Genomic DNA, 24,246 nt, shown 5'->3' with positions numbered 1-24,246 from the left:
GAGCCTGGCACAGATTAGGCACTCAAAGCATTTGTTCCTTTTCCTTCTTTTCCACACCCTCCTTTTGCCTAGCTATACGTTTACTCCATTTTTACCATCAGCCGATCTTTTCCTGATCATGACCTGCTCCCCAGCATCTATCCTTTCTCACTTTTCTCAGTCAGACTCCTTGGAGAGTAAACTACAATGACCATCTCCCCCTTTCTCCGTGATACTGCCACCTGGCTCCAGTAGTATCCTCTAAATTGCCAAATGCAGTTGACGTTATTTGTTCTTCATCTTGCCTGACTTTATTGAATTTTGTTTCCTGAAACGTTATCCTGACCATCTCTTCCTAAAATGACTCCTCCTCACTCACTTCTGTCACTTCTTTCTTTAATCACCCCCAAATGCTGGCTTTTCTTTATACTGATGGTTCTCCAAGTGTGATTCCCAGACCAGCAGCATCAGCACAGTCTGGGAACTTGTTAGAAATGCGTATTTTTCAGGTCCCACCTCAGATACCCTGAATCAAAAACTGGTGGGGTACTTGCTCGTTTGAGAGCTACCATGCTACACATTGTCTTTCTGGCTGATCTCTGTGAGCTCCCCTTGTAACTATTCTTTTCACACCAAAAATCCTTTCCACTCCAGACGGCTCTCCAGAGCTCCAATTGTATACATGCAACTACCGATGGGGCATCTCCAATGGCTGTCCATTAGGTGTCCCCAAGGAAAACAATCTTATAATCCTATCACCTCTGTATCTCCCTTCCCCAAATGATACCACTGTTACCCCATTGCCAGTGCCAGGATCCTGGGATTCATGATTCCTCTTTTACCCACTTAGGAAAACACTAGTTTGCCATTTCAAGAGTATCTCTCAAATCGGCAATATCCTTGTTATGCACCCCCATTACTTCACTTCAGGCCCACCCTCCTTACCGCTTAGATTACTAGTCTCCTTCTGACTGGGTGAACTGCCTGACGTCTGGTCCCTTTCCAATGGACCCTCCACATTGCTACCAGCATCATCTTTCTAAAAAAAAAAAAAATGGTTGTGCTTATCCCCTGCTTAGTCATTCAGTGGCTGTCCAGGGCCTTTGACATAAAGTTCAAACTCAGTATGGCGGCACTGTAGGGGTGTCTATGCCCTGAGCCCTGCTGGCCTCTGCAGCCTCATCTGCTGGTGTTTTATATGTTCCCTCTGCTCCAGCTCTAACAGGAAATGGAACTACTCAAGAGTTCCTCAGACAGGCCACTCTTCCTCACACCCTCAGACCACTATTTCCTTTGTGAGGAATGTCCCTCCTTCACTTACCATCTAGAAAATGTTTCTTCTCTAAGGCTCAGCTCGGTCAGCTTTGGTATGACACTTTCCCTGAATGCACAGGCTGTCTGATGTGCTCCCACAGGCCCCACATCTGTCTTCATCAGAGCCCTCATCACAGCGTGTTCAATATTCTCTTGTCTGCCCTAAGCACCGGGGAGCAGCTTGAAGATGGGCCTGTATGTCATCTTTGTTTAGTGCAAGGCTTGACACACAGTAGGTATTCAGAAATAGCTGCTTAATAAGGAAGACTGCCATTTTTTTTTAAAGGCATCTACATTTACTGCCTATTTCCTAACCACCCCCATTTTTTCATTCCCAGCCACATCTCATCCTTATTATGCTACTGAAAAAGCTCTTGAGAAGGCAAAGATGTGCTGGCCTTATTCAAGCTCTCATCTTCCTGACTTGTCTGCAGAGTGAATCACCTATTTCTCAAAACATTCTCTTCCTTGGGCTCCTGAACTGATGCTTTTTGAATTCTTGTTACTTTTTGGTCTTCACTTGTACTGGATCCTTCCTTCTTCGTGCTCCTTGCGACTGCTCTGCATCACAGCAAGTCTAGAGGTGGCTGCTGGTGGTGGTGGGATTCGTACAGTGATGTGCTGGTAACCTGGCTCCCTGGGGGCGGGGCGGGGGGGAAGCCCTGATTTGCAGCTTTTGTTTACTCCATGGTGCAAAGACTCTCACCAGGACCGATTTCCAGTTACCTACATTTTAATGACCAGCTCACAAAATTCCTGAGTATTTAATAATTGGCTCCGATGAGCCTAACGCTAGGTATGTAGAAATGAATTAGACCAATTTGACATTTAGGAGGATACAATCTGTAATTCTGAGACAAATGTGATAAGCACTACTGAGGGCATTAAAACAAGGCACCACGCATGAGGCTGAGTGGAAGGAAGGTTTATTTAGGAAAATCTGTGAATACCTCTTACAGGAAGGAGGGAGGGTTCAAACTGGATCTTAAAAATGGTACGTAGAGAAATGGCTAGTAGATCAGGAAGACTAGGGTACAAACAATGTGGGGTGCCAGAACGGATTCTGCCACTATCTAGTTTTGTGACCTTAGTCAAACTGGTTAACTTCCCCAGGCCAGTTTCTTCATTTGAAAGTAAGAATTTGATTTCCATGGCCCATTTCTGCCTTGATTTGATGACGAATCTTGGAAAGAGAAAGAAAATATGAGTGGGGAAGAAGGAAAAAAAAAAAAGAAATGTACTTAGTGTGAAACTTTTAGAAGGTCAAATGCTGCAGGACCTTCTCTTCTAACTCGTCCTGCTTGCTAGCTTCTGGCTCAGTCCCAATTATGGAAATCCCAACCCCATATCTGAGCAATTGTATGGTTTACTAAAGGATCAGTTCTTTTCTTTTAAACTGAATGAATATAGTGAATGCAAGTCAGGTTCATCCTTCTGCTTTGAGGGAACAGAGGATTCTCCTTTTTCCTTACAGAGTATTAAAAAGATCCCACAGACTTCCCTAGTAGCTTATTCTATTTGAATAATTGTTATTATCAAATCTATCTAGAATTTCTCTATCCCCACATCTTGCCTAATCTTCTCTATAGAACTATTTAATCTTCATTCCTTTTCAAAAGCCTTTAAAAACATGAATCATAAAACATCCAGAAATATGTGTATAACATAAATGCAAGACATAATTATAAAGCAAACACCCATGTGACCACCAAGCTGGGGAAGAGAGAACCTTGCCACATCCTAGGAAGTCCCCGTTACTTCCCAAGTATACAATCTTCCAGAGGGATCCACCGTCTTGATTTATTGTGATCATGATCCTTGTTTTGCCTTTTACCACCCATGTATGTACGCTTCCATACTAGTTCAGTATTGCATTTTTTGTTAACACTTGACATGAACAAAATCATATCACATGCATTTGCTTGTTTCTTCTGCTCACCGTTCTAACACTCATTCTTGCTGTGTGTAGCTAGTTTATTCTTTTTCATTTCATGGTTACATAGTGTTCTATCATGAGTATCCAAGTTTACCCATTCTACCCTGGCTGGTTATCTGGGTTGTTTCCAGGCTTTGGCCAGTGTAAACAATGACACTCTGACCATCTTTGTTTTCGTGCCCTGGGCATGTGAGCTTCCCTAGAGTACAGGGGTGAAATTGCTGGGTCGGAGGGTATGTATATCCTCATCTCCATTCTTCAGTCTCTCCCCTACATTTGTGAGCAAGCCTTTCTCTACTTTTCTTTTCTGAAGAATTTTGTTCAGAATTCTTCGCTCCTTTTTTCCAACCTTCAATCGTGTTAATCTTAGGTTCCTATTAACACACATTATCGGTACTGATGCTAGCTTCTAGTGCTGCGCATCACTCTCCTCTGGTAGTTAAGAATGGTTTCCTCTCCAAGAAGTAACATTTTTTCATTTATTACTCAAAGAGAAAATATATTTGGAACATTTTGAGAGTTCTTCTAAGTGTGTGCAAAATAGAAAGCGTGTATTTGATTAATAGAGGGCCAGGGACAAGTTTCTTTCTGTGAGGCATTATAGTATGGGAATTAAGACTGTGGGCTTCGAGTCAGACCAAATCCACAAAGTGCTGGCTATGTGTCCTTGGGCTGATTACTTAACCTCTTTGTACTTTAGTTTCTTTATCTGTCAAAATGTGGATAACAAATTATACCTACCTATAGGGCAATTGTGTGTATTACATGAAACAATCTATATAAATTTGGTCAAAAGAGGTTTATAAACTTGGTCTTTAAGGAGAAAGACAGCCTTTCAAAATGTAGTGAGGTAGTGAGGAGATATTCTATGAGTTTGTCTCCAGTGTTTATACTGAGCCTAAATACTTTTCTCACTCCTTGCTGGAGCAGCTGGCTAGGGTAGGCAAGTGGGATGCCGCCTGTGGCCACAGGACAGGGTGAAGTGAATTGGCCCATCTGGGAATCAAATACACAGCCCTGACTTTAAGCACTATTCAACAGAGTTCAGCGGGCAACATAACATGAAGAAGGAAAAAGTGAATGGGACTAGAAATACTGTCAAAGTAAACAGGAAGGCAAGAGGACACCAGAGGATAGCTCAAATTAACAAGCTGCTCTAAATGGCACCCTCTTGTGAAACTTGTTGTACAAGAGAGTTGGCTGCAACAGAAACCATTCCTAATTGTCAAAAAACCACATTCTAATTTTCCTTATCCTCTAAACTCTCCATATAGGATTCCAGACTTTGTTGCTTGTATCTCTTGCTTTTAGGACCTAGTTTTCCAAAGCCAGAAACTTAATTACAGGTTCAACACTTCAAGGCCAATACCTAATCGCCTCATTAGGGAGCTGAGAAATGTTTAGCATTGCCATCCTCTCCTTACCCCTACCCTGAAGTTATTAACGTTCGCTTCGACTTGTCTGTTAAGTCAACCCTTGTAAAGACAGTGATTTTTGGACTCTGAGTCTCTTACTTCCACATAAAGTTATCTAAATTCAATAAGGCTTTTGAGGAAGCGGCATTTCCAACTCGACATCAACTGGTGGGCCAAACAACGACCCATTACAGAGGCAACAGTGCCTTACTGGATTTTAGTTTTAATTATTTCAGTTCCTGTATCATCACTATTTCACCGTTATGCTTAATAAGCCATATTATGCTTCTTATTAAATAATTCTTGGAATATTGTGAGTGCACTGTAGGTTATAGAAAAAAGGTAGAAAAGAAATTGAAAAGGGGAAGAGTGGTTTGGAATGATTATTGAATGATGTGTTATGACAATATTTGCTAACTACAGGTCAACATAGCAAGGCCAGATAATTTATTTATAGTTTGTTGTTTCAGTAACATATATTGTCTGGTAGTATATTGTTAGGGGAAGGGCTGATTTGTACAATTACGGTACTTTTACACTATGACTTTAAAAGTGAGTAGGCTGGGGCGCCCAGGGTGGCTGACTTTGGCTCAGGTCATGATCTCGCGGTTCATGAGTTCAAGCCCCACCACTGGGCTCTGCACTGACAGCTTAGAGCCTGCAGCCTGCTTTGGATTCTGTGTCTCCCTCTCTGCTCCTCTCCCTCTTGCGCTCTCTCTCAAAAACAAACATTAAGAAAGATTAAAAGGCTGATAACAGGGAAAAAAAAGTAGCCCTTATCATCTTCATTTGAATTGATAATTTTGGCACCAACCCATGAAGGGGGCTGAGCATGGTGGGATCATCTGTTTGCAGAGGTGCAGATACCAGCTAATAAAAGAATGCCCCATTCTAGAACTACAAGTTCCCATTTGGAAACCAGAGTCTTGAACAGCGGCAGCAGCAGTGGCAGTGGCAGCATAATTTGGTGCTCAGATGCCAAGAGAAACCCCAATGTTGAGTCTGAAACCTTCACAACTGGTATTTTGGCACTGGTGTGACACTGGCAACAGGTATCACTGGCACCAAACAGAAGCCCACGGAAGAATCTCATTAAGTGAGAAAAAAGAATCTAGAGTCTACACATTACTCCTCAGTCAAATGTTTGAATCTTGCATCCAACTAAGACAGCCACACGGCCTGCTTTGAGCTTCATCTCTTATTTGCCTTCCCACTGGCCAGGGAACACAACAGCCTAACAAGTGATCAAGAGTCGGCATTAATGGTGAGCCAGCTGTGGCTTCCTCCCTAGGGGTGAACACGTGTTAAACAGTATCGTGAGCTGGGGGCAGCAGTCAGGAAATGGGAGGATGGGCTCTGTGTGAGCAAATGCATGGCTTGCTTAGGAGTGCAGGATACAGATTTGCAAATTATACCTCTTTGAACATTGGCTGAGGCCACATATGAAATAACCTCTGTAATTTTCATGTGTACCTGGTGGGAAAGATTCATGAATATCAAACACCTGTGAAACTGGAGGGTTTTGTCCTCCCACCCAGAGGTCTATTTGCTCCTTTTGAAAAGTGTCAGGACTAGAAGACCGAAGCAACACTAACAACAACAAAAAAGCTTCCCAAGTGATTCTTATTTAGTTCCCATACCTTTGAGGACCATGGCTCTAGTGGAACGGGAATGGACAGGAATGATTTAGAAACAAAAAGTTAAACCTTTATGCCCATTTATTCAATAAGGATAGAATCTTGCTCTCTCTACTTTGAGAATAATAGCTAACAGTAATTGTTCAATAAATGTTAGCTATTATGTGCCAGGCACTGTCCCAAGAGCTATACCTATAATAACCGCACAATCCCATTTTACAAATGAGAAAAACCGCTTCACAGAGAGGTTAAGGAACTTGCCCAACATCACACAGCTAGGGCTTGGATTCAAAGCTAGGCAGTTTGGCTACAGAGAATATGTTTTTAACCATCATTCGTAATATTGTAAAGAATATAATAGAACCATGCATGAGAAAAGCATTTTACTTTGAAAAGTTAAGGTGCTCCAAGAAGCTGCTGAATGAACTTCCTGGAGGGAACAGTCTATGTGGCTTCCAGACAGCACTTGCTACATTTACAGCTGCTCACAAACAACTTCACTCAAAGGACTTGAAAATCTGATCTTTGCCTGTTTCTCTCAAATGCTGACTTTAGTCTACCGAAGTGCCACAGGTAAAGTGACTCCTTTGACAACCGAAAATAAAGAGAAGAACTCTGCAGACCAGGTGCCTCACACGGGGCTTGGCACCCAGGTGATGAATAAAATGTTGACTGAATTGAAAGCCTTCCAGTCAAAGGCACTTTGAAATGTGCTATTCATAGTCCACAAAATGGCTTGAATACAAATTATTTAGAATGTCAAAACAGGAAGGGGCATGTGGCAAGTTAAGGAAATTAAAGAGAAATGAAGTATAAATGGAATACTAAACCTTTGAAATTCAAAATAAAGAACCTGGTTATATATCCTTGAAATCCTCTTTCTTGGCTTAGCCAGGAAATGGGAGGGGTAAGCTCTGGGGATGGAATAAGCCTATTCTTTAATAATATAATACTTCTTATTTGTGTTCTATATACTTGCTGTAAGCATACTGATCTGAACAAGCTGCTTAATATGCTCAGGTGATTTTTTTTAAAAGGCTGACTTTACCCCACCACATTCCCTAACGACCCTTGCACTTTTTAACAAGCATTTAAACATAGCTCAGAAATAAAAAAGGCTTTTCTGCCACTTTAGACAACAAAATGGGTTCCTTAGAACAATGCTGAGCTTGTATTCCTAGCACTAGATCTAACGAAGCATTAGACTCACATCATGTCCAGCAAGATGTTGTGTTTGGCCTCCCCATAACTTTTATCCAGTATCTAAAGAGCTAATAATGCATAAAGCAGGGTTTTCCATAATTCCCAAGAATTTAATGAGTGATGGTTAGTTAGTTCACAATGTGGCATGATCCAAACCTAGGCAGCCAAAGAACCTCCTATGGAGACCTGTTGAGAAGTAGGGAGAGCTGATGAGCAAGAGCTCACTGGACCCATATTCAGCCCTTGAATTGCCATGTGGAGGACAATAACTCCGTTTCCCCAACATGACATTCTCCTCTAATCTCTCTTCTGATGCACAGCTGTAAAATGCTGCGCATGCTACCTAGTTGTGAACTCATTCTATGAGGCTACTCAGCCTTTGCTTTATGAGCAGTGTGAAGGGAAGTCCAGGAAAAACAGATCTGAGAGTAGCAGTTTATCTGCTAGGATAGGCTCTCAAAAAGCACATGCTGAACTGATATATGACCGTACAAGATCATGACCATAGGCTGATTTCAAGCTGGGGACTAAACAACACACACACACACACACACACACACACACACACTAAAAAGTTATCTCCAGGCATCTATATTGCCCAGCTGAGGTTTTAAAAAATGCCTCCTATACTGGGTTTCCCGAAAGTCTTAGTGAAGTTTTAAGCTTTTAGGGCTAGAGATGGGGTAGTGAGCTGAACTCACCCTCTGCCAGTCCAACAGGGATAGCTACAGATGGTTTTGATTTATCATCAGTTAAATGTGCAGCCCAGATTAAAGGAAACATTTTAAAGGACTAATTAGTCAACCCTCACAAAAGTAAATTAAGGGCCTGTGATGAAACAGCCAAAGGAAACTCTAATACAGCACTGTAGCAATAATGCTTGGAGTGTATTCAAATGGAAAAGCTTGGACTGGAAATACTTGTTTAGAAAAAGAACTACATCACTCCACCCTACTTCATCAAGTAATTCAAGCCATCTTAAGCGCTCAAGGTCTGACCAAGCAAGACAATATTTATTAAAACTTCTTTCAGCTTGAACTAGATCATATCCTTGGGAATAAACAAATTTTATTCAATGAACAAGTAGAAGGGATTCTTGATTACTACTATAGTTCTTTTGTGTAGACTGCTTCTAGGTTAATGCAAAAAGCTCAGAAAAGGATATCAGATAAGGTAAAAAGCTTTATTATTCAGGATCAGCTCAAAGTCTGACACTGACAGAGGCAGGGATAATTATTATCTCATTACATTTGACCTTTGGCACCCATTTGAAGTACTAGTTTTACAAGTGGGACGTGTTACAGCCAGTAGACTCTCAGCACAGTTCCTGCCAGCCACATTTACCCCAATTTCACTCAGCAGAGCTGTTAGATGTTCAAGGATACAAAGAATGTAATTATCTAGTTATCCTTTTTCCCCTCCACTTGGCGTTCAAAGCAAGAGACAGATACCATTATTAGTAGATATGGTCATAAGCAACACCTTCCCATAGCCTAACATTCAAAAATCAAACACCAATTATAAGTAAAATTCCTAAATACTCAGTTAATGCTATGGAGTGCTTTGTTTCAAAAACAGCAATTCTGTGGCTTCCCTTTACTTATTTTTCTCCTTGGAGAAAACCACGCGTAATCAACATATGTAGTGCAGGTTGTTACAAGCTTGACTTATAGGAAGCAAAGGAATTAAAAAGTTGTCATTAAGAACAGATTTTTAAATTATGACAAAAATATGAATAAACTCTACACATTTCTCAGGGTTATGGATAAAATGAATCAAGTTTCATGATTGTTAGGGGAGTCCCTTCTAAGGATGTAGCACATAGAAAGTACATGGAACTTGTTTCTATGAGCTTATAAAGGGGACAAATATAAAACAACAGTTCAATTCAAGATGATCGACATGTAACTGTTGGTTAAAGGAGAAGATGCTCAAGATATTCTGTACACTATTAACTTAGAGTCAGTCTAAACATCTTCTACATTAAATATCTAGAGAAATTTCCATGACTTTTCAGCTCAGGGCTATTCTAGCGGGTCACTGTTTTTTGTTTTTTTCATATATATACATGAAGAAAATCCAAAAAATCAAGTTAAAAAGCCAAGAGTTGTTTTTTAGGTTCTGGGTTTTCAGTTCAGACCTATCTTCTTTTATAAAAGTATCAATCAGAGATGATTACTTTTTCTTAAAATCTGATGACTTATATTTTGAAAAACTTGCAGCCCCTAGAGAACTGAAGATGATTTCACACCCCAGCTTCCATGCAGGACTATTGATTTTATAAGTATCTTTGTCTAGTAAGTGGCAAAACCATAACCTCTTATAGAACATGATGTTGGGTTGCTACATAGTAAATTGCTTAGTAAAAAATATAAGGGTCATAGTCTCATATGGGAGATATATTTGGGGGAAAAAGGCCAGGTAAAGGTTTCTAGTGTTGTTCTCCTAGTTTCTCCAAAGCGTCGACATTTATCACTGCTCTGAAAATAAAGATGATTTTAACTTAAGAAGACTGTATTTTAACACTGAATCAATATAAATGTACTTATCTGAACATCACATTTTTACACATACTAAAAACAAAACAAAACAAAAAAGCCAAAAGTGTAGTGAAAAGATTATATAAATTTTAAATGAAATTATATTTGTTTGAGGCAGCACAGATCCAGGGGTCCCCAGCAGAAGACTTCTTCAGCACTTGGCCTTCACAGACAGGCCTCCTGCTGTGACCAACAGATATTTTCCACTGTGTACCCACAGTCTCAGAGTAACAAGAGACAAGTCTTACTTTTTGCCTCTATGAGCTGGGATGTCATTATTGTAGAGAAGAGGCATAATTTAAAAAGTGAAGACTACTCATTCAAAATGTTACAGAGTGACAAACTTACTTTATGGAATTTAAACACAGCATTCACCCCAAGGAAGCTGCATATAAGCTTAGAACCAGAGTAGGTAAGCTTCAGAGTTGAAACGATTTTTCTCTGAAAATGAAAGAATGGTAGCTTTCTTAAAGATCAGAGTTACTGAATCACTCTGTTGTATTTTTTGTCTTGTTTTAAGGGGCCAAAGTTCAGTTAACTCACTCAGATTAGAATCTATAATTCTGTTGACTGTTCGGGACTACAGTAGTCATCTTGAGATTTTCTATGGAAGTATGTACAGATTTTCCTCATGGAGCTGGGAGTAATAGTGACCTAGAAAAAGAAAGTTTAGATTTCAGAGATTTTCTAAGATAAAGTTCAGCTGTTACTTCAGCAAGTTATCAGTAAAGGGTATTTTAAGTTGGGATGCCTAGAAATTTGATTATTTAGTCAGCCAGCTTTCAAGTTCCAAATACTTTGAGGGCAATGTCTCTTTTGGCTGATTTGTACTGAATTTAATAAAAATTTAATAGATGTATGTAAGAATGGAAGGCATAGATTTTTCATGTGAACTGAAAATATTTACTAGTTAACCTCCTGATAAGACCTAAAGGCTATAATAACCCTCCTCTTTGAAAGAAATGAGTAAATCACCCCCCCCCCCATTTACAAATGGGACAGGGATTCAAATGGCAGCTGCTACCCTTTTCTGAGGAAGTCTTATCATTATGCACATAAAGAAGAAAAACCTTCTAAAGAAACTTTAGCTTCAAAGATTGAAATTATAAAACCGGAAATATATGGGACTGGCACACTATTTTTAAAAGCCTTTATAATGTACATATTAGTGAAAACAATTTTTCACTGAAATTACTTTTCTGATAACACACAGCTGAGATCAGTTCTGGAAAAAAAGGATTTTGGTCAGGGGCAAAAAACAGATACAAAGATAATTTTAGGAGAAGAAAGAAAAGATTCCTGATACCTGTTTTCTTTCCCCATGTTCTGTAGCAAGATCTTGGTTGGATTCTGTGTTTTAAGTAATCTTTAAAATATTTCTAGTTTATTTTCCCTAAAATTATGGGACAGGCTTCAGGACAGTAGGATGGGGGATATGAACACTTATTAAACTAGAGCTGGCTTGAGGCTCTCCAGCTTTTAGATTGAATTTTAATCATTGTACCACCTTCTTAACACAGAGCAAGAACCACTATGAATCAGAGCAGAAACTTTGTGAACCTACCCCCCCCCCACTTGCAAACTGATTACCTGAAGCTTTCTAGTCCCTCTGACCTGTGCCCATACTCACTCAATGCTCATAGCTACTTCTCCCTCCACCATTTCAATAGGTCATTTGCTTTTTAAGGTTCACAAACCTATTTCTGCCAGCAATATGTGTTTTTGAAATTATTTAACTTCAATATTGTGTCAGTCAATGACAACAGTAGTCTTAAAAAGATAAGTGAAACTAACCTGAATGTTTAAAAAGTATAGATATAGATGAATTGCCAAAAATACTGGTGTGAGCAAGGTGACGGTAAAAAAATGGGGGGAAAATCATAAAAATCTGGAAGGATTCTGCATTTAAATTGCTTTAAGTATCTAAGTTTCACTGTATTTGAAATAATCATAAACCATAATGACCAAACTGGAAATCTATTCATGGATGTTGGTAACTTGCCCATGAATGTCAGTTTTATCTATAAAAAGGGGAGGGAACCTATAAAAAGTGGTTGCCAGGGGCTGGCTAATGGGGAAAAGAAAAAAAAACAAAAAACGCAGGGGTTAGGTGGGGAGGGAATAATGCCAAACAAAGAAGAGGGAAGATATTTTTGAATTGATATATTAGAGCATGATGAAGGCTTTGAGGAAACAGACACCAGGGCTGAGTGGTATGGACCTTCACGGAGGGGATTTTAATGGGAGTAAATCGGGTTGCTAGATAATGAAATACAGCAACACCTAGTTACATTTGAATTTCAAACAAATAACCTTTCAGTATAAAGAATTTTTAGTATAAATATGTCCCACGCAATATTTGTCCTGAATTTTTATGTGCTAAATCTGGCAACCCTAGGTATAAATAGATTTACTGAAAAAAAAAAAAAAAAAAAGAAAAAAAAAAAAATCCTGACTTCTGAGAAGGGATTTGTGCTTGACCTCCTCAAGTTAGAGAATCTATGTTCTCACTGGCTCCTTTCAAGTTAGGAAATGCATCTTCCCACCACTGCCGACTTACCGGGCCTGGAGAAGTCTTTCCACTCTGTCTCCTAGAATTGGGGGTCTGGGAGGATGGACTTCGGGGAGATGAATTCTCAGCCTTCCGTTTGGCCGCCATGGCCAATAACCAGTTTTTATTCTCCGGGGAGCTATTCTCTTTGCCTACCACCTCAGACCCTTCTCCACAAGATCCCAAAGGAAGAGGTAGTGTTCCGCAGCTTTCTGAAGCATAAGGACTGGCGGGAGAAGGAGGCTCTGAGATACTCATACTAGCTCCTTCAATCTTGCTTGGTTTGGGAGGACCTAGAGAGTCCTTACCAAGGTCTTCCTGGCTACCAGCAAGGCAGCACAGATCCAAATGAAGCTTTTCAACTGGGTCATCAAGCTCAGTCACACAGTTGCAACTCTTCACACACTTCTGTTTCACACTCTCCAGACAACTTGAGTCCAGCCTCCTCTTGACTCGATTTCTGGACTCAGAGCAAGCCACTGCTTGGGATGATTTTAGGCTCACAGGAATGAGGGCTTTTCTTGGAGAAGTGATCTTGGTTTCAGAAGCAGGTGGCGTGATGGGTGGTGAGGAGGATGGTGTTCGGGTCATCCAGTTTCTAATGGACATCTTGAAAGACGAGGGTGGCTTGGGAGAGATCGAGGACACAGAGCCTCTTCTGCTGATGGGAGACCGGGCTTTGGCAGGAGGGGTTTTAATAGAGAATGTGGGAGTATTTGAAGGAAGAGGGAGGTCTCCTGCACAGCTTGGAGCACAAGCTGCTGATGATGGGGAAGAAATAGATGGACTGCTCTTTACTCTGGGGGCTTTGGCAGGAGTGCTCTGGCTACTTGTCACTGTTACTGAAAAAGAACAGAGGGTCACAAAAATCAGAAGAGAAAGCCATAGAAAATCCCTGAGTTCTCACCAAGGAAAATTATAACTAACTTACTCATATAGGAATGGATTTCCCAGTGAGTCGATTACATAAATCACTTGATTCTTACCACACCCTTTCAGCATTTTCCTTCCCCTTTCCTAACTGCCAGCCTCCCAACCACTCTGTTGTAAAACATTTACTTGTAATAATCTAGAAAATATAGAAATATTAAAGGGAAAATTTTAAAGCATCCAGGTACACCACTTACAGCATTTTTTCTATACTTGTGCATGTGATATATACGTTATACACCTCAAATTTTTTCTATACAAAAGAGACCATAATGTATATACTATTCAGTAACCTGCTTCTTAGCATATAATGGACCTTCCCCACATTAATATAGATGTACATTATAATTTTTACTAGCTACCAAGTATTCTAAGGTAACAGCAAGACATTTAAGTTGTTAATGATATTTTATTTTCACAAGTAAAGTTGCCATTACAATTCCTGTATATGCTTTGGAGCAATGTGAGGGCAGGGGGGCACTGCACAGTGGTTCCCAAACATAAGTGCACTGGTCTAAAATTTGGCACGACCATTTACTACTGACTTGAACACAACCCTTTACCTCCTCTGCTTCTGCTTCAGTTTCCATATCTGTGAAATGGAGAGCTTTTAATGTCCACAGGAAATAATCCCATCAATTGCTTGTTAAAGTTATTAGGCCTTACTTGGCTTTCCACCTTAATTTATAGATGGCTACTTTCCGCAAGTCAAAGAATGCCAAAGAACATTTCCAAAACCAAATGCTTGCTCTCAGTAAAGCAAGTCAGTGGACAGAACTCTTCTCTATGTGTCTTGTCCCTTGTTTACAAGCAATGGCAAGCCCTTGAGGAAAATTCTTATAAACTTCATGCTTCTTCCCACTTTGGCCCCACCACAGACAACTCTGTATTTTCTTACTTTCCTTCTGAGCTTTCTAGATTTCTGAAATAGTGTTCCTGTCTCTAGTAACAAGGAAAGGCCATCAATTATTTCTAAGTCACAAACTCTTTGAATTATAACTCTGATATTTAATTCAGTTTAATTACATTTGAATTGCATTTATATGCAACTGAATTTAGGATGAGCTGACATAAGACAATCACTAGAATACAGATTCACAAGCACTAATTTCAGTCATTTAGTTACCCTGTATGTTCTACCCTGTGCTTTTTACTCATCAAGCAGTTTTGCCTTGAGACAGAGAAATTCTACAAACTGACTTTTGCCTAAACTTTCCCCATCAACTATACGTTCAGAAATGGCCAGGGGCGCCTGGGTGGCTCAGTCGGTTGAACGTCCGACTTCGCTCAGGTCACGATCTCACAGTCCGTGAGTTCGAGCCCTGCATCAGGCTCTGTGCTGACAGCTCAGAGCCTGGAGCCTGCTTCAGATTCTGTGTCTCCCTCTCTCTCTGGCCCTCCCCCCATTCATGCTCTGTCTCAAAAATAAATAAATGTTAAAAAAAAAAAAAAAAAAAAAAAAAAAAAAAAAGAAATGGCCAAAGTGATACTGCTCTTTCAATTAAGATCATTTTACTGGAAAATCCCATTCTGGAGTAACGTGCTCCAGAAGGAGAGTTAGTGACAGGGACTGTCCCTGAAGCATCTGGTGATAGCTCTCATACTCTAGAGCTTGATTAGTCATTATTTCAGGAGGACAGAAACTTTTCATTTGTGTCACTCTTCAGCACAGATCAACAGTCACTGCACAGTCCCTACAGTTATTAGTTCCACGAGAGTGGGCTGAAGGGTAGGGTTAAGGGAGAAAGTCCTAAAATAGCATGGGTCTTAGAACAGGCACATTCTAACACAGGATTAGGGGAGAAGGAAAAGCTGGGCCCTGGGCTAAGCAGGTATCTAAGTTTCTGATACCTGAGTAGCAGACATCTGAAGTGTTTACTAAGGGTCAGAGGGAGATCTGATGTGGTGGAAAGCTGGGCATTTCTCTTCCTTTAGGATGTTAAATGGAGGAAGAAGTGGACCATGGGGTTTCAAAGAGAAGATTTTATTAACTTTGAAGGTTAACAAAACTCTGCACCAAATTTCAATCTTTTTAAAAAAATAGTAATAAGATTATTAAGATAATAAAATTTCATGGTAAAAAAAATTCAGTTTCAAAGGGAAATTAAGCGAAAAGTAAAAAGCCCTCTTTTCAACCTCATTTTACTTGTGTGCATCCCACAATTTTCTAGATGCCTATTACCACACAAAGGTATATCAGATCTTAAAAACCCAACAATGGATTATTACACAAACACACACCACATACACACATTCTGAAATTTCTTCTTTTCTCTAAACAGTGTTTTTCCTCTATATCTCTATAAACTTAGACACACTGCATTCTTTTTAACAGTTACACAGTATGTCACTATATGGTCCCTCGATTTAAATATAACATGGCCGGTAGTACATCATCTACTGAACCCCCATTGACCCGAAGCACTGTGTGAGATCTGAGGACACGGTATCACAGACTGCATTACTGCCCTAAGGGCCTCCTGCAAGTCAGTTCTTTTGAGGAATTATAGAAAGCTTACTAATAATCAGTCACTTTGCAGCTTCTTTCTGTATAAGAGTTTGCCATTTGGCCTCAGCCTACCTTTCCAGTCATATCATGTACTGCTACTTTAGGATCCTGTTACAGGAGACTACTCACTGCTTCCTGAACAAGCTGTGCACTGTCACATCTCTGTCTTTGTTCATGTGGCTTTCTTGCCAAGTCTGCCCCTTCTTGGCCAGGTAAAACTTCTCCTCATGTTTCAGGCTCTGATGACAGCCGTTAACTTCATTGTGAAGATTTCACAAACTTCTTTCCTCCTCTCCCACAGGAAGTAGGCTCCTTTTGTTTATACAGCTAAGAGAAATGTTTACAATGTACTACAGGGCTTTTGTATCTGCCTCCTGCACTAGACCGTGAGCACCTAGAAGGCAGGTGATGATAATTTACTCATTTTTAGGTCTAGGGCCCCTGTAGTACCCAGCAAAGAATTATTAAACAATGTTTGTGAAATTTCATTACTGCTGAGAAGGATGACAGTGAGGTTCCATGCATCAAAAAACAGACTCTGTAAGCATTCTGCAGACTTGCAAGACTATGGCAAGCACATGAGATAGTACAGGTAAGGTTTCCTTCTCTTCAAGATAAGGACAATCATCTTTGTCACTCAATAATGCCTAGACCAGAGGTTCTCAATCCTGGCTGCATACCAGAATTACTTGGAGCTTTTTAAGAATACAGGTACTTGGCCACCACCCCAGACCTACTGAATAATCTCCGGGGACACACAAACTTTTAAAAAGCTCCACAACTGGTTAAGATGCACAGCCAGGGTTGAGAACCATTTGCCTTGACAGTACTGAGATCACTGGCTGAAACAGTGACACAATAGTAAGCGATAGAGCAGGTGCTGGCTGGGAAAAGTAGGGCAGAAGGAAAAGGCGCTGTGCCTCGGGTTTAAAGCCTTCTAGTTGGTGTGTTAAGAGGGCCAGAAGAGAAGATCCGAAGCCCAGGACAACAGTGAAGGATTGGGGTGGCAATTAGAAGCTTGGGAAAGCAGAGAACCATCATTTTCAAACTGGTAGTGTGATTAACAGCAGCCACTCTGCTGCTGGAAGCTGGATTACAGGGCTGAATAGCCAATGTGCCAACCTTTGGCATTCAAGTGGGGTTGATTTTCTTTAGTGCTCTTCAGAGTAACTCTAGCAGCACCCTGAATGGAGAAATCTTGGTTGGGTCTTAACTTGAACTACGCTTTCCTGTGTTGGGTTTTAAAGGAGGCAGTACTGGAGAGTGCTTCCAAGCATGCACTCTAAATGTTTATTTATTTTTTAAGAAATGGAGAGACAGAGTGTGGGTGAGGAAAGGGCAGAGAGAGAGAGGGAGATAAAGAATCTGAAGCAGGCTCCAGGCTCTGAGCTGTCAGCACTGACCAAGCACGCACTCTAAAACCAGACTGCAAGTGTTTGAAGTCTGGTTCTACTACAAACTTCACAGCTGTGCGGGATCTTAGACGAACCTAACTTCCTTGAGCTTTAGTTTCGGCTGTTTGGGAAACTAAGTAAGATAATCCAAGTGGGTCTTTAGATTGTCTATGCTCATACTCAATAATGGCTGAATGTGGTCGCTATTATTATAGTCCAAACTTGGTCAACATGTATAACTCTTTTTGTGACTTGGCTTCCAAAACCAAGAATAATTAATGATACACTAAAAATAATTAAAAGCAACTTCACTTTTCATTAATACTCTTAAAATGGTTACAGCAATTAACATAGAAATGCCACCTCTGGGAATCTATTTTAATGGGATGAGGGAACCCTAAATTCAGAAAAAAGTTTCACAGAATTTTGGAAACAAAATGTCCAACTACGAGAGAATAGCTAGATAAACTGTGGAACATTTACTCAGTGGACTATTTTAAATATTTTGCTAAAAAGATAACACAGAAAGTGCTTAGAACGTCATGTTCAGGGAAGACATCCCCAAGAAATCCAAATGTATTTACAGTATAAACATGATTCTATTAATAAGAATCTCTGTGGAAAAGGAGGAAAATCTCAAAAATAAGTTAAAATGTTAATTAAAATTATTTGTAAGTGGTAGAAACACTGATGGCTTTTTACTCACATGATTCTTCTCTTTTTTGTTTTCCCAAATTAGGGATAGATAAGTAAATATAAAGACAAGGCAGCTGATAGACATCTATGTTCACGGATCACAAAAGTTAACACACCTTTAAGATGGCAGTATTCCCCAAACTGAACTATAGATTTGATATAATGCCTATCAAAATCTCAGGGAACTATTTTGTAGAAATTGACAAGCTGGTTCTAGTATCTGTATAGAAATACAAGTGACCAAGAATAACCAAAATAATCTTGAAAAAGAAGAAAATTGGGGGACCCAGAGTTTCCAATTTCAAAAACTTGCTACAAAGCTATAGTAATCAAGACAATGTAGTATCAGCCTAAGGATAGACATATACATCAATGGAACAGCATGAGAATCTAGAAATAAATCCTTACATTTATGGTCAATTGATTTTTGGCAAGGGTATGAAAATAATTTAATGGAGTAAAGAATAGTCTCTGTTAAAAATGATACTGAGAAACCTGGATATCCATGTATAAAAGAATGAATTTAGATCCTTAACTTATATCGTACACAAAAATAAACACAAAATGGACCAGATGGCTTAAAACTAAAAATCTCTTTGTGACCTTGGGTTAAGAAATGGTTTCTTAGATACAACATCAAAAGCACAAATTGACAAAGGATAAAACAGGTAAGTTGGATTTCATCAGAATTAGAAAATTTTGTGTCAAAGGACATCATTAGGGAAGTAAAAAGACAACCTACAGAATAAGAGAATATTTGCAAATCGTTATATGACAAAGGGCTTATATCCAGAGTATATAAAGAACACTTACAACTCAACATTAAAAAGACAAATAGTCCAATTAAAATTTGGGCAAAAGATGTGCAGAGGCATTTCTCCAAAGAAAATATACAAATGGCAAATAATAAGCACAGGAAAAAATGCTCAATATTGTTAGCCATTAAGGAAATTCAAATCTAAACCACAATGGATACCACTTCACATTCACTAGGAGGGCTGTAATTAATTAGACAATAACAAGTGCTGATAAAGATATAGGGAAATTGGAACCCTCATTTTGGATAATGAAAATATTCCAGAATGAGATTGTGTTGATGACTGCCTAACTCAATATACTAAAGGCCACTGCACTGTATACTTTAAATGGGTGGACTTACGGTAGGTAAATACATCTTGACAAGTCTCTTAAAAAAAAAAAAAAAAAAAAAAAAAGAGCCTCAAGGGGGAAAAAAAGTTCAGGAAATAAAAAGTAACAGCAGTTTACTATCTAACTCCCTTCTGAATAGAAAAAAACCAAAGACAAAAAGCTAACTCCTGTTCAAACCAAAATTATGATCCTGTATTGGGAAGATAGGGGAATGCGGAGCATGCAGAGGCTTGGTAATGGTGGGGACACAGAGAGCGAAATCCTCATCTCACAAAGTGAGACGTCAGTAGATAAAGTTGAAAACAAAACAAAAATCAAAAGAAACAGAAATGCACAAATACTATTCAGAGATATAGACACACATATCAAAGAATCAGCTAGAAGATTTGAGAGTGGCTGTCCCTGAGAAAAGGGAACTATGGGGCAGGGCATCTAGGGACTGTTTATCTCGTTCACTGTTGAAGGACTTGCTGGCTTTTTAAACTTATATAATACTAATAAAAGAAAAATTTTTTTAAAGAGAGGAAACACCAAACACTAAAAAATAAAGGCATCAAAGGCTTTACTAAAGCAGACCCACAAGTAAAAGACCCTCCCCTGGAATCCAGTTCTGCTTATAGCATCTTTTAAGAGACTAAAGAACTAAGTCATTAGAAAAATGGGCATATTTTTGGTCTCATCTTCAATTCCCCATTAGCTTAGGCCTTGATGGTTAACGTAAAATGAATCTTTAAGCTTGAATTTCCAGCTTATTACTATATATCTGTTGATAACATGAGAATCCCCTCTGTCTGGTCCAGTGCTTGGAAGAGTTTTGCTCTTGGTGTACTATCACTCTCTTCAATACGGTCTCTGTCAATTCATGGTTATTACAAAATCCACATACATGGTCTTTCCAATGCCTTGGTTTCTATAGCCTTGTCCTTTAATTCACTCAAGCCACTTACTCCTTGACCTTATTACTACCAATCTGCAAATCCTGTTATCTCAGTTTCAACCACCACCTATATTACAGTTCACTTTAGTGATCAATCTCCAAAATCCCTCATCTCTAGGGGATCCTCAATTCATTTATCTTCCCACTTTGACACTATCCCCTAGTGCCACTATATGCTCACTTCCTTCCTTACCCAGTTTAAATCCTGCAGTCAACCATTACAACCATCCTCTCATATCTACCCTCAACTTCCTTGGCCCTCCTCTCACTTTACACTTGTGGATTTAAACCACACCTCTGGTTAAATGCAACTCCGCACCTATAGTGTATCTGTACCTGGGCAGCAGACAACCATTAGACACTGCTCACTTGCAATTCATGACCACTAGCCTCAAGTTGACCCACTGCCCAACAACCGTATTTCCCTGGTCCACTTTCTCTTCTTTTCTCTGCGTGACTATTTCAGACTCACTTAACTCTCCTCAAATCTCAACCACTTCCTCCCTTACCCTTATTTTCAGTTGATGATCCTGATTCCTATCTTACTAAGAAAATAGAAGCTATCAACTTCCATAGGTTCTGATCTACCTTCACTGTGCCTGTATGTTCCACCTTCTCTCTAATTATTATGGATGAACTATCCACACTCTTAGCAAAGTCCTACCCTTCTACTTGTGAATTCGATACCATCTCTTCACACTTACTTGAGAACACTGCTCTAGTAAATTTCCCTGCATCAAGTTTCTCTCTCTATAGGATCCTTCCAATCACATACAAAATGCTATACTGCTTAAATAAAAATTTTTTTAAACGTTTACTTTTGAGAGACAGAGTGCAAGCAAGAGTGGGGGAGGGGGGAGAGGGGGAGGGACAGAGAGAGAGAGAGAGAGAGAGAGAGAGAGAGAGAGAAAATAAATCTTAACCAGACTCTTCACTGTCAGCACAGAACCCAACATGGGGCTTGAACTCACGGAGTGTGAGATCATGACCTGGGCCAAAGTCCGACGCTTAACTGACTGAGCCACCCAGGTACTCCAAAATGCTATATTCCTATTAAAACAAAACAGAAACAAATGCTGCTTCTTCCTTCAGCCACCACTTTTATTTCTCTCCTTTCCTTTCTAGCAAAACTCCTTGATAGAGCCTTCTATACTTGTAGTCTCCAAGTTCTCTTCTCTGATCCTCCTGAACATCCATCAGACCATGACACTCCACCAAAATTGCTCTCATGGAAGTCACCAAATAATCCCCACACTGCCAAATCCAAAGGTCGTTTCAGTCCTTGTCTTAGGTGGAATGCTAAAAACATTTGACCAAATGGATCCCCTCTCCATTACTTACTTGGGTCCCAAAATACAGTACTCTCCTGGTTTTTTTCTCTAACTTCTCTGGTTTGTCTGTTTCTTCACCTCTCTAATCTCTAAACATTGGGGTGTTCCAAGGCTCAGACCCCAGACCTATTCTCTACCTTAGCTATAGCTTCCTTGCTCTATGATGATGGACCCCAAATTTATAGCTTTAGTTAGCCCCAAACTGCAAAATTAACATCTAACTCCCTCTCTGACATCTCCATTTGAATGTCTAATAATCACATCAAACAACATATCCAAAGGGAACTTCTGCTATTCCCTCCCAAACCTGTTCCTTCTGCAGTGATTCCTGTTTAGGTCAATGGCAATTCCATTCTTCTAGTTTTACAAGCCCTAAGCTCTGAAGTCATCCTTAGTAATTCTCCCTTACATCCCACATCTGATTCCACACCATGTTCTGTTGGCTCCACCTTGTACATATATCCAGAATTTGAAGACTTCTTACCATATCTTTTGCTACCCCTCTGTCCAAGTCACCATCATGGCTTCCTGGATTATTTCAAAACGACATTAAAATTAGCTTCCAGCTTTTATACTGCTCCCTTTACAATTTGTTTTCAACACAGGAGTAAGAATGATCAAGCAAAGTCAGATCATGATACTCGTCTATTTAAAACCCTGCAATAGCTTTCTGTCTGTCAGAACAAAAGCCAAATTGTAGAAGAACCTCATTTCCCATTACTATTCCCCTCCCTCTCCTTAGCTTGCACCAGCCACAGGGGCTATAGCCATATTAGCCCCTTCAAGGAACAAAAAAATACGTCAGGCCTGCTCCTACTTTAGGGCTTTTGCACTTGTCTGCCTGGAATGTTCTTCAAAATGTCCACGTGGCTCACTATTTCACTTCTTTTACTCAAATGTCATCTAAACATTTAGACCTCCCTGGGCACCTAATTTCCCAGTGTTCTTTTTTTTTTTCTCAAGTACTCATGATTTGACATAGTACATATTTTACTTTAACTTGTTTCTATGCCGCTCATACTAATCTGTAAGCTTCGTTTATGTCTTTGGGTTTTTTGATTCTTTTGTTCATTGCTAAATCTCCAGCAACTCAGAACAGTGCCTAGCACATAGTAAATGTTCAATAAAAATTTTGAAAATAAATCCACCACTGGATTGCAGTGCTTCGTATAGATGATAAACATAGTAGTGCTCAGAAAATATGTATTGAAAAGAATGAATGTCAAAAAGATGGTGCTTTCCTTTAAAAATATACCAAGACAAGATGAAATCTAGCTTATCACTCTGTACTGTAGAATGAAACCAATTAAACCATGAACAACTTAGAAAAATGCATGGGATCCTTACCTAGGTCAGCTCTCGCCTCTTTTTTCTTCTGAGATGCCCAACCCACTATGGAGAGCTTATCTCCTCCTGATTTCTCCTCTAAGCCTCTATTCAAACGCCAGATTTTCAGTGTATTGTCATCAGAGCAGGTAGCAATCTATGAGAACCAGGAAGGGAGTCAAGAAGTTTCAATCAAAGACTTACAACAAAGGAAAAATTTTGTAGATCTTAAGGACTCATAAGGAGAATTATTCTGTCTGACACACCAGGATATAGAATAATGATATCTGAAAAATCATATACTTCCATTCTTTGCTTTCAGGAATCACTCCAGATTTCCAAAGGACTCTCTATAGTTTCTTAATAATTCTGCTGGTATGTCTTTCATTACCAGTCATTTATTACCTGACCTAATGCCCTACTATAAAACCAAGTTCATTTCATTTTTGCCTTAAAAACTTGGGCTAGTCATTATCTTTATAACTTTCTATAGAACTATGACATATATAATTATAATACCTTTTTTACTCTCCCTCTTAAATGATAAACCAGTACATGTCACCATTCAATTTCTACCACTTTCTTCTGAATTATACATGATCTGGCTTACTGCTAAAGTAATGGGATCATTTCCAAGATCAGGCTTAGTTCATGACTCTAGGAAGCTGTGACAAGTAGAATGAAACCATTCCTTTGAGATTCTTTTTAAATAGGTAAAGGAGCGATCTGGGAAAACAACAAGTTCACTAGGCTGAAAGAAGTTAAAAATAACCTTTGCCCCTTTAAAAATATCTGACCATTCCCGATCTTGGTCCCAGCCTTTTATGGCAGAGAAAGTCCAGCCTGAAGAGCTTGTGGCAAATGGCCACTGGTACCAGAGCTGTTCCCCAGCATTTGTTTATATAATTTCTCTATTTCAGTCACTAAAGAGGGAGAAAAAAAGAACACACGTTCTCTTAAGTCTTGGCCCCCAAGAGACTGGCAGCTTTTTCCTTTCCTTACTGGGAGGCCAAAAGAAGACACACATATTTAACTGCTCAACAAGAAATGCCTGGAATCCCCAGTTACTCTATGGTCTATTAATAAGAGTTATTAGTTCCAGAGCACCTACTGTGCATCTGACAATTTACATTTTTTAACTTGTTTAATACTCACAATGTAAAAAACCTTGAACTCAAATAACCTCATCTGCAGGTTAGAATAAAGTTGTTTGCCCAATGTCACCACAATTAAGTGGCAAAGCTAGAACTGAAATATTATGTTTTTCCAATTTCAGAGGCTTTTGTTTTTATACCATACTTACCTTCCTAACTCTAGGCTGGGAGCAAAATTATTTTATTTTATTTTAATGTTTATTTACTTTTGAGAGACAGAGAGAGACAGAGCATGAGCAGGGGAG

The 24,246-nt window shown here is 39.5% G+C and overlaps 1 protein-coding gene across 7 annotated transcripts in view; it reads right to left on the bottom strand.

The window, feature by feature from the left end:
* Positions 1–2,203: 2,203 nt before the first annotated feature.
* The window catches only part of DTL (denticleless E3 ubiquitin protein ligase homolog), a 48,330-nt gene continuing 26,287 nt past the window's right edge, over positions 2,204–24,246 (bottom strand). For 3 of the 7 annotated variants that reach the window (XM_015062915.3, XM_027074484.2, XM_053209812.1), the window contains exons 13-15: positions 22,869–23,004; positions 12,585–13,417; positions 8,649–10,678 (exon numbers count right to left, since the gene is read on the bottom strand). In XM_015062915.3, coding sequence (XP_014918401.1) covers positions 10,580–10,678; positions 12,585–13,417; positions 22,869–23,004 — 1,068 coding nt within the window. In that variant the 3' untranslated portion in view covers positions 8,649–10,579. Of the gene's footprint in view, positions 2,477–8,648; positions 10,679–12,584; positions 13,418–22,868; positions 23,005–24,246 lie in introns of those variants that run through there. The other 4 variants (XR_008293385.1, XR_008293384.1, XM_015062916.3 and 1 more) reach the window with 4 other exon arrangements.

Source organism: Acinonyx jubatus, chromosome E4 (assembly GCF_027475565.1).
Source record: "Acinonyx jubatus isolate Ajub_Pintada_27869175 chromosome E4, VMU_Ajub_asm_v1.0, whole genome shotgun sequence".
Lineage (NCBI taxonomy): Eukaryota > Metazoa > Chordata > Mammalia > Carnivora > Felidae > Acinonyx > Acinonyx jubatus.
The sequence above is the reverse complement of the archived record's forward strand: the minus strand, read 5'-3'. Positions and strand labels throughout refer to the sequence as shown.